The sequence below is a fragment of the Canis lupus genome, chromosome 26, assembly GCF_011100685.1.
Source record: "Canis lupus familiaris isolate Mischka breed German Shepherd chromosome 26, alternate assembly UU_Cfam_GSD_1.0, whole genome shotgun sequence".
Taxonomy (NCBI): domain Eukaryota; kingdom Metazoa; phylum Chordata; class Mammalia; order Carnivora; family Canidae; genus Canis; species Canis lupus.
Genome location: NC_049247.1, coordinates 5,712,857 through 5,727,979, shown reverse-complemented (window position 1 = coordinate 5,727,979; position 15,123 = coordinate 5,712,857). Strand labels below are relative to the sequence as shown.

At 58.7% G+C, this 15,123-nt stretch overlaps 1 protein-coding gene across 29 annotated transcripts in view; it reads right to left on the bottom strand.

Moving 5' to 3' along the window:
* Window positions 1-5,579: 5,579 nt before the first annotated feature.
* The window catches only part of NCOR2 (nuclear receptor corepressor 2), a 211,459-nt gene continuing 201,915 nt past the window's right edge, over window positions 5,580-15,123 (bottom strand). For 14 of the 29 annotated variants that reach the window (XM_038574764.1, XM_038574765.1, XM_038574763.1 and 11 more), the window contains 8 exons: window positions 14,869-15,014; window positions 14,216-14,409; window positions 13,210-13,359; window positions 12,465-12,613; window positions 11,608-11,661; window positions 8,534-8,755; window positions 7,342-7,521; window positions 5,580-6,734 (listed from right to left, as the gene is read on the bottom strand). In XM_038574764.1, the coding sequence (XP_038430692.1) occupies window positions 6,553-6,734; window positions 7,342-7,521; window positions 8,534-8,755; window positions 11,608-11,661; window positions 12,465-12,613; window positions 13,210-13,359; window positions 14,216-14,409; window positions 14,869-15,014 (1,277 nt within the window). In that variant the 3' untranslated portion in view covers window positions 5,580-6,552. The remainder of the gene's footprint in view (window positions 6,735-7,341; window positions 7,522-8,533; window positions 8,756-11,607; window positions 11,662-12,464; window positions 12,614-13,209; window positions 13,360-14,215; window positions 14,410-14,868; window positions 15,015-15,123) is intronic. The other 15 variants (XM_038574779.1, XM_038574780.1, XM_038574782.1 and 12 more) reach the window with 7 other exon arrangements.

Here is a 15,123-nt window from a genome sequence, read left to right as displayed (position 1 = left end):
AAGGTGGGGCCGGGGGTGAAAACCAGGAGGGCCAAGGACAGGCTTCCGACGTCACTGTGAGGAAGACTCCTGAGGCCTCTGCTGGCTGTGTGGACCAGCAGGACTCAAACACAGCCTTGGGGACCCTGAGAACTCAGCCCTTTTAGACATGGGATTCTGTGCAGACATGCACGCTAGGGGTCACTTTGTTTGTACCTGATAAATCCAACTGCATGAGCTCCATTTCAACCACAACCTTGATCTCTTGCCACTTGAAGGAAGAATGGGCTGGGCCTCATGACATGTGCAGTTAGGGTGCCAATGAATCCAGCAACCTTGGAGGTACCCTTGGGGTCACCCTTCAAGAAGGAACTTCCAAGGTGTGCAGGTTTCCAGCCACTGCCAGGGACCCCTAGCATGAGTCCTTGCTCTTGGGGCACCGGGATCGTGCCCCCTCGTTCCCTTTCCCAGCGCCACCTCCATCCTGGGTGCCGTGGAGGACAGGCGGTGCGCTGGCCCGGAGAGCAGAGCAAGCCGGCATCTTGCACTTGGTGTCTGCAGAAGTCGTTTTGACCCTGTCGATAGCTTTTGCCTTCACTATGGACACGGGAGTCCCGGACTGCTCCCTGTCTACACAGGGGGCTCAGAGAGGCCAGCCTGGGAGATGGAGAAAGTGGGAAACAAGAACACCTCCCTGGAAAGCCCCCAAGTGTGCCTCGGGTTTCCTGGGCACCCAGAGGACCCAGAGGCCAGGTAGAAGGAGGTGCAGGTTTTACCTAGATCCTTGGCATTTCCACCACCCCGCCCCCCACAATAGAGACTGGAGCCCAGTGGCCCCTGCTGCCGGGGCTCAGGCTGCACCCCGCAGAGGCCCCTCTACCCTTCCCTGTTCTCCACACACCCACACACCCACACACGGTAGATCTAGATGTGCTGGGCAAGCCCCCAGGGGGCAGAGGTCACTCCCGAAGTCCCCCAGGGAGCAGGAGATGGCACTGGGGGTGGGCTGGTGGCAGGAAAAAGAACAGGTCACTTCACATCTCAAAGCGTATGCCGGGGGACACATATGCTTATGGCCCCCCGCCCCCCCCCCCACTGTGGGGGGTGGGAACAGCTGCTGCTGATCCCCGCTGGCCAGAGCCTCCCTGGGGGTGGGGCAGAAACCTCCACGGAGGGCTGCCTCTGGGCCCAAACATAAGCCTTGAATCAAACTCAGCAGCCCCCCTAAACAGGCGCCCCCATCCTTGGGACTCGACAGGGTCCTGTGCCTCCCCGAGTAGGAGTGATGTGACGTGAGCAGCCAGCAAGCCCTCAAGGCCTCAGGTCACCTTTGGCACGTTCATCTTCTTTCATCTTCACCGTGACCCTGGGAGGTCGCAGGTGAGAAATCCTAAGGAGGGAGCAGGACCTGGCCCACCTCCGGAGGTGAGAAGGGAGGACCTGTCACATGGCTGCCAAGCCCTCAGGTTTCCTGGAGAATCCTCCCCTCCCAAAAATCCCCCCCAAGGATGACCCTCCTCGGCCTCAAGGACAAGATGGTCAGGGACGCCCCCTCGGCCCCAGCTGCTGGCAGTCCCTTTACTCCCCAGACATGCAAACAAGAGTCCCCGCTGCCAGCTGCCAGCCCACCTGCAGTATCCTCCTTTCATTTTCTATCCAGCCCTTTCGGTCTGCTCCTTGCCGGGTTGCCCTGACTCCCGCCCAGGGGAGTGCGCGGTGTCTCTGCAAGAGAACCACAGATCGCATCATCTCCCTTACAGAGGAGGACACTGAGGCACAGAGGGTGCACGTGACGGCGTCAGGGTCACACAGCCATTCAGTGGCTGGTGAGGATGCCTGCTCCTGTTCCCTGCCCTCACCCGCTCCTGGCCAGGGGGCTCCATCCTACTCTCCTCTGCCCTGTGAACCCCATCCTGGCCCCCACTGGTCTCGGAGGCTTCTCTCTCTCAATCCATCCAAGATGCTTGCAAGCTAACGTCACCCCAATTTCAGAAAAGCAGCAAATCACCTTGTTGGGCTCATCCTCTCTCAGAAACTCCTGGGCCCCCACTGACTCACATGTGGCCTCCCTTGTCTCCCAAATGTCCCACTGGGTCTCACCTCCCAGCCTTTGCCCAGGCAGGCTCCCTCCATTCAGCCCATCCCCCTACTCCTCCAAGAACCACCACCTCCAGGAAGCCACCCTGACTGCTCCAGTTGTCAGTGTCTGTGTCATCCAGCCCCAGGAGGGCTTTCCTGAGCCAAGCCCGGTGCCTCGGGGACTGGTCTGTTCCTGCCTTCCCTGCGGGCAGCAGCTCTTTAGGCTGGGCCTCCTTCTACGTGTGCCCTGAGCGGAGGCCTGCGGGCCGGGCAGAGGGGAGAAGCCAGGCGCCAGGCGAAGGTCCAGCTCCGACCTTGGACACCCACCCCCGCCACCACGGTGACGGCTGGCAGCCCACCCCAGCAGAAACACCCGATCTGTTTGTCAAGAACACAGGTTCTCAGGCTGCATCCTAGACCTACCTATTCACTTCCACGTTCTCTAGGTGGGGCGCGGGAATGTGCATTTAACCAACCTCCCAATGTCCTAAGACATGTGGACATTTGTCAACAACTGTCCTTCACCTTACAAATCACATGCTGGTTTCCTATTAGATCTGCTTCTTACAGAGTCTGTTCAGCTTAACAGTCGCCCGGGGAGCTCAGTCCACAACAGGGCAGAAGGGGAAAACAAGAGCTCTGCCTTGAGGGGCTCTATCCGGTTCGGGACATGGGGAGCCTGCAGTGCGTTACTGGAGACCCAGAGGAGAGAGAAGATGGAGAGGTAGGAGTTCTTAGAAGAGGCACTGTTCCAGCTGGGTTTTGAAGTGTGTGTAGGAGTTTTCCAGGGAGATGAAGGTCAGGGGAACAGCACAGGCCTCTGTTTTAAAGATGGAGCAGTGAGGACCCCTGGGTGGCTCAGCAGTTGAGCGTAGGTCGTGATCCCCAGGTGCTGGGATCGAGTCCATCATTGGGCTCCCAACAGGCAGCCCGTCTCCCTCTGCCTGTGTCTCTGCCTCTCTCTGCCTCTCATGAATAAATAAAATCTTTTAAAAAATAAAATAAAGATGGAGTAGTGAGAAAACCAAACAATATGGGAGTCTAATGAGTTCTTGGGGGGTTGAGGACTGGTTGGTTGGGCTTGGAAGACAGAGTGGGCCCTCCCCAGGTGACAGGAGGCCATGAGCTCTCCCTATACCCTGCAAACACCCCTGTGTTGGGTCAGGGCCACCAGCCCTCAGAGGAGACAGAAGTGCTAGATAGTGTCAGCTCTGAGGCCATGGGGTCAGAGGCTGGCAGAGATGACCGTGTGGACTGAGACTTGTGCCCCACCCCCATCACTCTGGTCTGACTGCAGCTTAGGGAGGGGCCAAGGGATTCTGGGTGGCACCAGCATGTGTGGCCAAATCCTGGTGGCTGGCGTGGTCAACACAAGCTGACCTGCCCCGGGCTCCAGATGGGGCTGACCTATATGCTGACCAGGCAGGTCCCAGCCAGGACAAGACCCTTTGCTGGCCCGACACTGCCACCTGCCTGCCGGCCTCAATAGTACATACAGTCCAGATGCCTGGCCAGATGCTGTAGATGGAGGAGCACAAGGCCCACTGCCACTGGGGGCAGGCACTCACAATGTCCCCAAGGCTACACAGAACATTATCACTAGGCCAGGCTCCAGGCCTCTGCTCATCTTGCCTCATGGCACAGGCCTGCAGGAGAAACTTAGGGTGATACAGAGTGCCAGGGAGGTTGGGCAGTTACCTGGACTTAGACCCGTCCTCTGCCCCATTCCTGGGGCCTCCCGGATACACACCCTCAGCAGTGGGGAGGTGGGGTGCTGGCTACCCCAGGAAGCTAGGTAGCACCAGACTGGAGGCTGGGGAGGGGATGGCGATTTCTGCCTCCAGTGGATCCTGGTTCTCTCTATGCCTGCCCAAATCCCATGGGGTCTCTACAGTGCTGAGGGTAGGGCTGGGGTCTGACGTCTGGTGAGGGCCAGGGGTGCCCTGGGCCTGCAGCCACCCTTGCTGGCGACTCCTCACTGGAGCCTTGCAAGACTGGTTCCGACTATTCCCTTGGCCAGACACACCTGTTTGCAAACAGGCTGGGACAGCCTGGGTCCCTCCCCGGGTGGACCAAGGGGCCAGCACCCACAGGGCTGAGAGGCCAAAAGGCAGGGACAGGGCATATTCCAGGACCATGACATCCAGGCTCGGCATGATGAGCAGAAAGAGAACCTGCCCTGCTTAGAAGACCTTATAAGCTTCATCTCTAGCTCCTGACCCCTATGAGGGGCAGAGGACCCCCCTTCCAAAGTCCTCAAAGCTCCCAAGGGTTTCAGGGTCCTGGAGACCCAGGGCCACCCCCAAGAGCAGACCCAGGACTAGGCACGGCAGCCAGAGGCCTTCCCACGGTGTGCATGTCCTAGCTGCCTGCTGTCTGTGTGCACGTTAGGCAGTCGAGGGGCTGTGGCCTAGCCTCATTCAGCAGACAGAACCTGAGAGGGACACAAGTCGGTGGCTGCTCACCCCACAGAGCAGGGCTGGCCTTGGCTCTGCTGGGGTGGAGTTTTTCTGAATTCAGACCAGTAACACGGGGGTGGCTGACAGGTGGCTACTTGGCTCTCGGCTGCAGGGGGGCACTTAGGCCAGGCCAGACTAGGGGGAAGAGCACCGGAGGGTGCTCCTCCCTCTGGGTGGACAGACGGTGGGTACCTGCACACACAGGCATGCAGATGGGACGGTGGGCAGCAAGGATTCCCGAATGTCCTTCCTCAATCACACCCACCCAGCCGGGCAGTGGGGGCTGAGACTGGCACCTGTGAGCCAGGACCGGGCGAGTCTGGAGGATGCAGCAGAGGCCAGGGGTGCCGACAAGGTGTACGTAGGTGAGGGGTGACAGGGACGCTGCCAGTGCCCATGGCAGACAGACACCGCATCTGCCCAAGGCCGAGAATGGCAGCCCGTCTGAAACCCAGGCTCTGCTCATAAGGAACACGGGAGGTGAAGAGCAGACTCGTTTTGGGGATGTGTCACACTAAAACTGCAAGAAGCAACTTGGTGGCTATTTCAAGACACAAGCTGGTGAGGACTGCTGTCTCTTCTGTCTCGTGTTTGAAGAAGGTGGTGACGGCAAGGGGTCCGATTCTTAATACGATGTTGGCACGAATGAAATTAAAAGTATTTAACGATTACGGATCGATGGTGGTGAACCTGAACATCCTCACCGTAAGTGTGATGCTCTCTCCATGGGTGTGAGAGCGGGGAGCCCTCCCCCCAGGGGCGTGAGGACACCATACCCCTACACACACACAGGGTGCACACACTGGTGTGCATACTTGGTACCGTCCCTTCCCAGGGAGGAATGTCTAACACCCTAACCACGGGTGTGACTGTGGGATGCCCTCACGGTGACTCTCCGACCCTGGGCAGAAATAACTCAACCGCAGAGGGAACATGTCGGGGGCATTTCGTTCGGGGGGAGATTTCCTTGCCCCTCCAGGTTATGGCTCCTGCTGTCCCCCGAAACTCCAGGTGCCCGCCCTCTGGCCGCCCTGTCCAAGCTAGAGAAGACACCTTTGTCACTTGAGTATAATTCGCTTTTTAATGAGAACAATGTGTGTAAATGACAGAACGCCACCGCCGTGCGCAGGTGGCGGTCACAGAATACCCATCAAGTTTATTCTGCCCAAGGAAGGGAAGGAGGGAGGGCGCAGGGTGCTCACGAGCCGCAGCCCCGCCCCCCCAGGCCTGTGGCCGATGGGCTCACTGCCTGGTGGCCTGCACACGTCTCTTGAACGATAAGCAGAGATCGAAAGCACAGCAGCAATAATACTGGGTAAAGTCCTTCCTTGCGTAAAACATCTGAATTAATTCATTGAAGGTATCAAAAATATACCCTGTAAACCAATACATCATTTACACCTGCCTTTCCTTCCCACCGCTGCGGCGACGCTGTGCGAGACAGATAGTCCAGTTCCTCGGAGCGTCCGCTCGCCCCAGACCGCACCCTTTCGCCCACCCATCCGGCCCAACTGGGTTTCCGGCAGTCTCGTTGACTGGGGCAGTCCATGGAGCCCGGGACAAGAGCGTGGGGGGCTGAACAGGGCCCGTGTCCGTCTGTCCAGAGCGAGAAGCGGAATGGGGACAAGGGAGGGTGCGGGGGCTGCTAGCTCAGTTTAGACTTTGGTTCCAAATGTGATAAGGGGGGAGGCAGTGGCGTGGGAGGTGCGTGGTCATCCTGCTTTGGGTCCCTGGCCGCCCCGGCTGCGTGCGTGTGGCCACCACACACCACCGCGCCCCCTCCCTGGCCCCTCCCCTCCCGAGCACCAGGTAAACATCCCCTGAGTAAGGTCACTGCACAGGACCAGCCCGGGGCGGGAGTCGTAGTTAAGGCTTTAGACAGGCAAGGATGCCAGCTCTGGACGGACGGACGGGCGCGCAGGCAGACTCAGGGGCTCCTTCCTCAGTGGGGGAAGTCGGCGGCTGCCCCACTCCTTGCCCCGCTGTTCTGGCCACTCGCTGGGTCCCGGTGCCGCCCCCCACCCCGTTCTGACAGTCACTCGCTGTCGGAGAGCGTCTCGTACTGAGAGCAGAGCAGCGGCTTGGGCTCCTCGTCCCAGGCATGGTGGGGGCCGGCAAGGGGCCCGCTGCCTGCAGGGAGGCCAGGTGGGGGTGGGGAGGCCATGACACCCGCCTGGAGCCGCATGATCAGGGGGTTGTAAGGAAATGGTGTGGAACCTGCCAGAAAGACCAGGAGAGACCATCAGGAGGCCCCCATGGGCTGGGCACTCCAGGCCCACCTGCCCACCTCACCTCAGCTTCCCATGTCTGGCCGCTGTCCCAACACCTCTTAACCCCTGCGAGGTTTCTCAAAACCACAAGGGTCTCCTCACCAATGCCACCCCCGCCCCATCATCATGCCCTGACCACCTTCACCTAGACCAGCAGCGGCCTCTCTGCAGTTCCTGCCCTTGCTCCTTGGGTCTCTTCTACAGCCAAGGGCTCTCTTGAACCTACATCAGATCAAGCACTTCCCCATTTACAACCTTCCAGGGCCTCCTCATGCTCACGAAGCAAACTTGGCTCCATGACCAGCAAAGCCTGTGGTATCGGCTCCCTCCTCGCTCCCTGAACCTTCCCTCTTCTCCGGTCAGGACCAGAGGCCAGCCTCCCTGGACAGCATGCAACACACCCCCTCTCCCTACCTGGGCCCCAGTTCTCATAAAAGAGGTCAGAGCACACAGTCTGCATGCACACAGTAGGTGCTCAGGCACCCCTGATGACCTGGGCCCCCTGCCTATGGGCAGCCAGCAGGCCCACGCACCCACCGCTCCCCGATGCGCACCTGCCGATGAAGGCCGGTCCTCCCACACGCGGTTGGTGAGCGGGGTCCGGCGGTTGCAGTCCCCCTCCGAGTGTACCGAAGACACGGAGGGCGGCCGGTCCCCAGATGCCAGGCCCGGGGCTGGGGACTTGGCTTTTCGGCTGCTGGGTCTGCCAGAGACTTTGGCCTTTCCACCACCACCTGTGAGGGGACACATGGAAAAGGGTGATGTCAGATTGTGGAGATGGCACTCATGTGGGGGTAGGGGTGGCGGTGGTGGGGAGGCCCCCAGGAGGGGCAGGACGCGTCAACCTGATGGACAGACCCAGCCCTGGGCCTGATTCTGGAGGTGGGTTTCTACTAGGGAAGTGGGATGAACTACTTTCAAAAGCCACTCAGGCTGCCCTGAGGCCCACCTGCCATCCGGGGCACGAAGCCTTAGGCCTCTGGCTTGACCCGGACCATTGCCCCAGGACTGTGCTGGGGCTGGGAAGGCTATAGGCCCTTTGCAGAGAAGCTGGGACCCCTGGGGCCAGGCCTGGGCCCCCACTAAGTCCAGAAACTCTTCCTGGGACCAAACCGTCCAGGTTGGACAAATGGGCCCTAGGTCTCCCTGCTCAGCCCTTGCTCAGACATGCAGAGGTACAGAGAGGGAGCTGGCTCCTCTGGCTTCCCTGACTCCTCGGAGTTTGGGCCTGGCACACAGACAGTGGTCTCCTCACCATCAGATCTCAAGTCAGCCAGGGTCACACACAGGTGGCCCCAGTGGATGTCCAGCCCACGGGCCTGGCTGTCACGAGCCAGGCTGCCACAAGCCCAGGGGTCACCCTGACCCAGAGGTGGGCCCTTTGCTCTAGCCTGATTTCCCCCAAGGAGACACAAAATGGGCCCGGACGCAGGCATCCCAGGGACCTGTGTCCAGCAGGGGAGGAAGGCAGGGCAGGGCTCGGACAGCAGTGAGTGTTTTTAGAAAAGCAGCAGCTCCTTTGGACCTAGTGGGAAGGGGGGATGGGTGGGGGCTGGGGCCGTGCCCGCCCAGATGGGGATTAGCCGACTCCAGAACCACGTCAAACAGGCACAAAAATAAAGTCACAAGCTCCAAAGCTGGAGGGGGCTGGTCAGAGGACCGCGGAGGCACAAGATTACGGACACTGGGATGGGGACAGGCGGGGCGGGTGGGGCTGGAGGGCCGAGGCAGGGGAGGCCTGCAGACCTGGCGAGGTGAGTGCGTGTTCGCTCCGTCCGTCAGCAGCGGTTATGGGTATAGCAGCGGGCAGGCTGGCACTGGCATTCAGAGGGTTAAAAGCATTGGCGCTGAGCGGGGGCTCCTCCCACTGATCATATTTACCCATGAGCGCCTTTCTAATAATGGCCTCCAGCCCCATGTTGGTGCTGGCATGCTCCTGCACCGCCTGGCTTCTGCAGGTCATAAGGCCTGGGAGAGAGACACACACACACACACACACACACATACACACACACACGGGGGCCAGGAAGGGCCGGAGGGACAACAGACGGAGGGAGAGAGAAGCAGAGAGAAGGGAGAGAGAGGAGAAGAGAGAATACACAGTGAACACATTTTGGCAAAGCAACATGTTTCTTCATTTCCCTAGTTCCCCCCCCCCCCCCCCGCCCTCATTTTCCTGCAGCGTGTTGATGGGGTAGACTTGGGCCCTGGGGATTAGGGGCTTGGGAGGCAAGGTGACCACCCCCCAGTCTCTCCCACTCTGCCCTCTGGGGTATCAGAAGCCCCGCTGGCCCCACAAATCCCAGCTGGGGCTGCTTCTCTTCTAAAATTCCAAGGGGCCTTGAGATGGAATCGGGGAAGGGGTGTGTGTGTGTGTGTGTGTGTGTGTGTGTGTGTGTGTGTCAGGGGGTGGGAATCAGAAGGATACTCTGGGGAGACACAGCTGGGAAACCAGGTCAAGCCAGAGCTTGGGACTGGGTGTGTGTGTGGGTCCACCCTGGGTCTCCTGGGGCTGGCGGGGGCTGAGGAAGAGACTCTGGAAGGGAAGGTGACCCCCACGAGGTCCGGGACCCTCAGCACACCCCCACCAGCTGCCCCCCAAGCTGAGCCTAACTCTCCTCCCCCGCCTTTCCCCACCCGGGAGCCACTAAGAGAAAGAGGTGCAGAGACGGACGGTGAGGTGAGGTGGGGGTCGTAGCCATGCAGTTACGGTGCGTGCGGGGGGACAGGGCAGAGCTAGAGACGCTTGCATGACCGCCCTCAGCCCGGTGATCTCGTCACAAAGTGGTCGAATCAACAGACTGGTCCCCAACAGTCCCTGCAGACACCCACTATGTAGCCACGTGAACTCAGCCTTTGTCATTCACCAGGTGTTCTGTCCCTTTCTCATTTTCTTGTAGATCATTCTGGGGACTTTCACAAACCCTGGGGGCATCTCTTCTCAGCATTTTTGCTAAACCAGATTTTGCCAACGAAGCTCAAGTCCCCTCTGCCTGCCGTCCTTGGGCAACATCTGCAAGGATTTTAAAACTTCCACTCTGGCGAAGTGCGTGAATACCAGGCAGCCGGCAAGTGGGTCTTTCTGCCCCCGGCTCGTCTATGAACTACACTGACGGCTTCTCAGTGGCTTTGAGGATCACATTTCTGGGCAGTAACCGTTTGCTCCCTGCGTTTTGTTTTTCCTTTCTTCCTTTTAGCTCCAAACTTGGTCACAGCCTGGGACACATTCTCTACCTTTTTAGCTGTGTCTCAGGCACATTTCACCAGCACTTAAAAAAAAGTGAGTCGGGGGGCTGGGGAGCCATGTCTCTCAAGAAAACGCAGTATTTCCAGCATGGGGTGGGCACCGGGAAAAAAAAAAATTTGTGATCCTCCAGGCTAAGAAAATAGTGCGAAGTGGAAAAGATGATGTGAGCTGTACAGGCTGCGGCAGTTTCTTGGTGGATCTAGCGATCCCAGATGCTCCGGAGGCTTCCACTCAAGGTCGCAGGTGTGGGATCTGACAGTGCCAGGCAGGAAGGAAGCTTGACTGCCTCCAGTTACAAAGGCAAAGTCTGATGTGGGGCCAAGCAACAGAGACTGGGGCCCGGGGAAATGTGTGTGCACACGCATGCTAAACTGCTTACAGAAAAGTCAAATATGATTTACACAGAAGTCTCAGCACAGATCTTCATCATACCCCTGCATGGATCTCTATGGACAGAAGTATCTGGTGTGTCCACTGCCTGTGTCAAGATTTACAACATTCTGGAAACATTCATTTCTAACCGTCTTGTTGGTTCGACCAAATTGTCTCCTCCCTGTTGTCCGAGGCCCAGTGAAGCCCCCTGGATCTAGTCTCTGGGTAGATAGATGAGCCTTGGTTAAAACCCCCACTTGGAGGTTCTGATTACCTTCAATTTTGATAAAATCCAATGGTTGTCTTTTGCTCACCACATTCCCAGGGCTTGAGGCCTCTCATGGCCCCAGGGAAGGCCAGCCTATCTCCTCTCTGCTCCTCTGGCCTCAGATTCCCACTGAAGGCCCAGGACATAGAGGACACAGCCCTGCCAACGACCCTGGCACCCCCACCCCACTGGACAGGGTCTGCCCACGGAGGCACCAGTCCTGAGCTGGTCTGGGCTCAGTCTCTGTATGCTGGACTTTGGAAGGCATGTCCCTAAAACCCCACCCCTGGTCCTTCTGCGCAGCAGGAGAAACACACACTGTGGCCCCTACCAGAGGCTGGGGACCCAACCCTCAGCATCTGCCAAGTCCAAAATATCATAGCAGGCTGAAGCTTTAGTTTCAAAACGTGTGGGAGTTTTCACCCATCTCCATAATACATCTTCGTTGTTCCCCGAGCTGGTCTGAATGTTCGAGTACAACTGATGTTCTCTATAAAAATGCTCACTTGGACTGTTAGAGAAGCCTGTGTGCACCAAGCACACGCCCACACTCCCGGTCCACACTCAGATCTCCACCAGAGGCCCCGCCTTAGAGCTGGTGTTTCCAGATAGTTGTGTGTGCACCTGACTCTGTACTAAACATACTGGGAGGCCTTGAAATGTAACTCCAATGTAGACTCCTTGCAAAGCCTTGCCAGCCTTATGTGTATTTCCCCACTGCTGGGTTTGCCAAGTCCAGAGGGAAGGATAAGGATACACTTGACCTAAAAGGCTTCCCCTTCATCATGACTATGGCTAGGGTGAAAGCCACACTCCCTAAGTCTCCTTCCAGATCCCACACACCAGCTTAACCTCCCCAGCACGCAGCCATGACAGGGGATGGGGAAAGTGGGGAGGGGGCTGGCGGCCATGTAGCCCAGGCTGGACAGTTACCTGCTCCGGTGATGGCAGGCATGTTGAAGATCTCCGTCCCGGGCTGGCCGATATCTGGGGGGAGCAGGTGACAAGATGGGTAAGGCCTAAGGGCCCACTGGTCCTAGGGGCAGTCACCTGCCCCCACCTGTCCTCTAGTCTAGGCAAGGTGCACCATGTGGGGAATCCATTCAGTGTATACAGATTCACAAGGTCTGGGGCAGGGCTACATATGCTGCATCTCCAACCAGCTTGCCAGGGCTGCTGACCTGCTGGCCCACAGACTGCACTTGGCAGGGCTCTGGCGCTACCAGCCTGCAATGGTCTAGCCCCAGAAAGTTTCAGGAAAGGCCCTACAATGCCCCCAGACTCCCCTACCAGCTAATGAGCCCCCAGCTAGGGCCTGTGGCAGCTTCTACACGTGCTGTGATCTGCTATGTGCCAGGCACTGTGCTAAGGGTGGGGGAGTTAGGACTTACATCCAGCAGCCCCATAAATGGAAAAAACATGTGTGATGAGCACTGTTAGCTGGGAATACACACAGGACCCTTGGGCGGGCAGGCCCCCAATCCCTGATACCCAGGATGGGGCTTGGCACACACCCATTCCTGCAGGAATTCACCACATGCCCATAGTGTGCCGGGCACCACATCCTGTAGCAGCCAGCACCGCCAGCAAAGGAGAAGCCACCCGGAGCTCCCTGAATGTGGGGTGAAGGGTCAGTGGGACAGGTGGTCGGTGGGGCCACCAAGCTTTGGAAAGTATTCTGTGGGTTCTAGCCCTGTGCAGGCCTCCAACCCCATAGAGGCTCCTGCTTCCTGGGGTGGGGGGGTGGGGGGTGGGACGGGGACGGGGAGGGGGGCAGGCGCATGGCTTACTGTACTCGGGCTCATTCCGGTTGTGAGTGTTCAGCTTCTTGTTGATCTCCTGTTTTTTAGATTTGACCATGGCAGAGTTGCTCTCAGTCAGTTTGCTGAAGAAGGCGGGTGGCTGGCTGGTGTTGCCTGGGGACTTGGAGCCCATCCTGCTGCAAAAATCAGATGTCCCAGGTTGGCTTGCTTAGTGCTAAGCTTGCATACCTTCGTTGATGGGGCACTCATTACCTGCCATGTCTTAGAAACTCAGAACCAAGCTTCTCCTACCCCACGCCTACATCCTTAATCTCTTAGGGATTCCGTCTCCTGCAATCTTCTCTGCAGTTCATGTGTCTGGGCTTGGACTGCCTCTGGAGAGCCCCAGTTGCTCTGAGGGGCCATGCTAGTCTACCTGCAACAGCCCGGCGCCTTGGAAAGGGCCTCAGGAACTGCGCGTGCAACCAGAGCGCACCTTTCCTACGGCCCACAGTCCTGGCTGCCTCCTATCTCCACCCACCTGACTGGCCTAGACGTTTAGCTCCTGATTTCTCAGGTCTTCAGCAAGTGCCCCAAGTAGGGGCCTGGCCTGAGCCCAGATACCGCAGTTCAAGGCACGCATTCTGCCATGGAGGTCCCTCGAGCTGGGACACCTGCTTAGCAGCCCGAGATCCCTGAGCCACACACGAAGTGCTTGTGAACCCCCAACTGCAGAGTGGTGCAGCGCAGCCGCGAGTCGAGCCCCAGGAGAGCAGGGGCGTCACGGAGGTACCTGGTCTCGGCCTGCTCCCCATCCCGGTACAGCAGCGGGTACATGGTGCTTCGGGGATGCCCGGGCTCTGCCAAGCCCTCTGGTGGGGACACAGGTTCGATAGCATCCTCGCTGCTGCCCAGGGCTGACGTCTTGCTTGGCTCTGGAGACCTGAACAGACAGAGGGTGCTGGCTGTACTCAGAGTCCAGTGCTCCACCCCAAGATGACACAGGGATGCGCCCCTCTCTCCACTGCTGTCCCAGCCCTGCCCCGCTCCATGTCAGAGCTCGGCCACTCTTCCCACAGAGGGCCGGAGGGCTGCTCTTTTAAGCTTTGTGGGCCACGTGTGGTCTCCGCTGTAGTTTCTTCTTTTACCATCTTTTAAAAATATAAGACCACTTTTAGCTCCTGGACTGTGGGCTGGACTTGGCCCATGGGTGGTAGCTGACCCCTGCTGCAGCCCATGCCAGGTCCCCCACTGTTCCCCCAAGGATGTCCTGTTGCCTTCCCACCCTTGTGCCTGACTCATGTGGCACCTTGAGTGGATCCCTTCAACAGAGAGAAGGGACTGCCCCAAAGCCCAGCACTCCTGGGGGACCCAGAGATGAGTGTGTGTGTCTCCAGGGAGGCTGCTAAGAGCACAGAGCTCTGGTTCGAATCCTGGCTCTGCCACTTACTGGCTGTGCACCTGTGGATGAATGGATTCCCTCTCCATACCTCGGTGCCTTCATTGGTGAAATGGGGATAATATTGCCTGCACTTGCTGGGCTGGTGGTAAGAATTCCAGTAACATGTGTGAAGTGCTTATTAGCTCGGTGTCCGGAGCCCACAGATTGTGATGCACATGTCAGCTACTACCTACTGGCACTGTGCCCTTGAGCAAACTCCCGCATTTCCCTCAGCCTCAGTTTCTCCTCTGTGCATGCATAACAGGGGCGTCTTGCACTTGTTCAACCCTTCCCCACAGACATATGATGAAAGCCTCCCAGAAGCGGAACAACAAGGCCACCTGTCCCTGACACTTACCTTTTGCCCCCTTCACTGTGGGGTGAGCCACGAGCTGGGGCGCCATGGTCTGGGGGTGGGAGGTAGAGGTCGCTGGGTGGGCGGCGCAGGTCCAGGACCGGGCAGCTGGCTCCAGGGAAGGAGTAGAGGGGGGCAGGGAGGGGCGCGTTGAGCTGCTGTGGATGGTGCCGCGTGTAATCCTGTGTGATGACCTCCTGCAGGCCAAAGGTCAGAGCAGAGGCACAGGGTCAGGCAGCAGCCACCCCACCGGAACCTTCAGGGTGGGCAAAGGCTAGGTTGAACTTCAGGTACAGAACTAGGCTTGGTTCCTGGCTTTCTGGGTGCTTCAGGCCTGCCTACAGAAGCCTCATGGTCCCTGTGTGCGCAGGGTGGTGGCCCCTGGATGGGTCAGATTCCACTGGCCAGTATATATAAGATATGGATCATGGACTCACGCATCCCAGGCTCCATCAGCTGGAGGACGGGGCGGTTACCACATCTGAGTTTGAGGGCTTGCCCTTGCCAACCCCCACATCCTGGGTCCAGTCTGCCAGGACTCAGTTTACCCACCAGACCAAGAGGCTGTGTGTGACCCTCCCCGACCCTTCCCCAGGACCATGTCCTGGCCCAGGTTCAAAGGTGATGAGGAGGGGTGGCAGAGAAGGGGTAGTTACACTGATGTGCTGTGCCAGGGTGACCACCCTCTGGTGACCTTTGACCCCTGGGGTGGTCTGGAGCAGCGGGCTGGACGAGGACTGGCTCTCAGGCAGTGGCCGCAGGTGTGAAAGGTGTGCAGCCTCACCGCTGAGCTTCCCGGGGCCTGTAGACAGAGCAGAGCTGTTTAGGCCATGGGAGGAGGGGTGGCTGAGGTGTGTGCCTGACTGGGGGCGCATCACTGAAACCCAGCTCGACCCTGTGAGCTGTGGGGT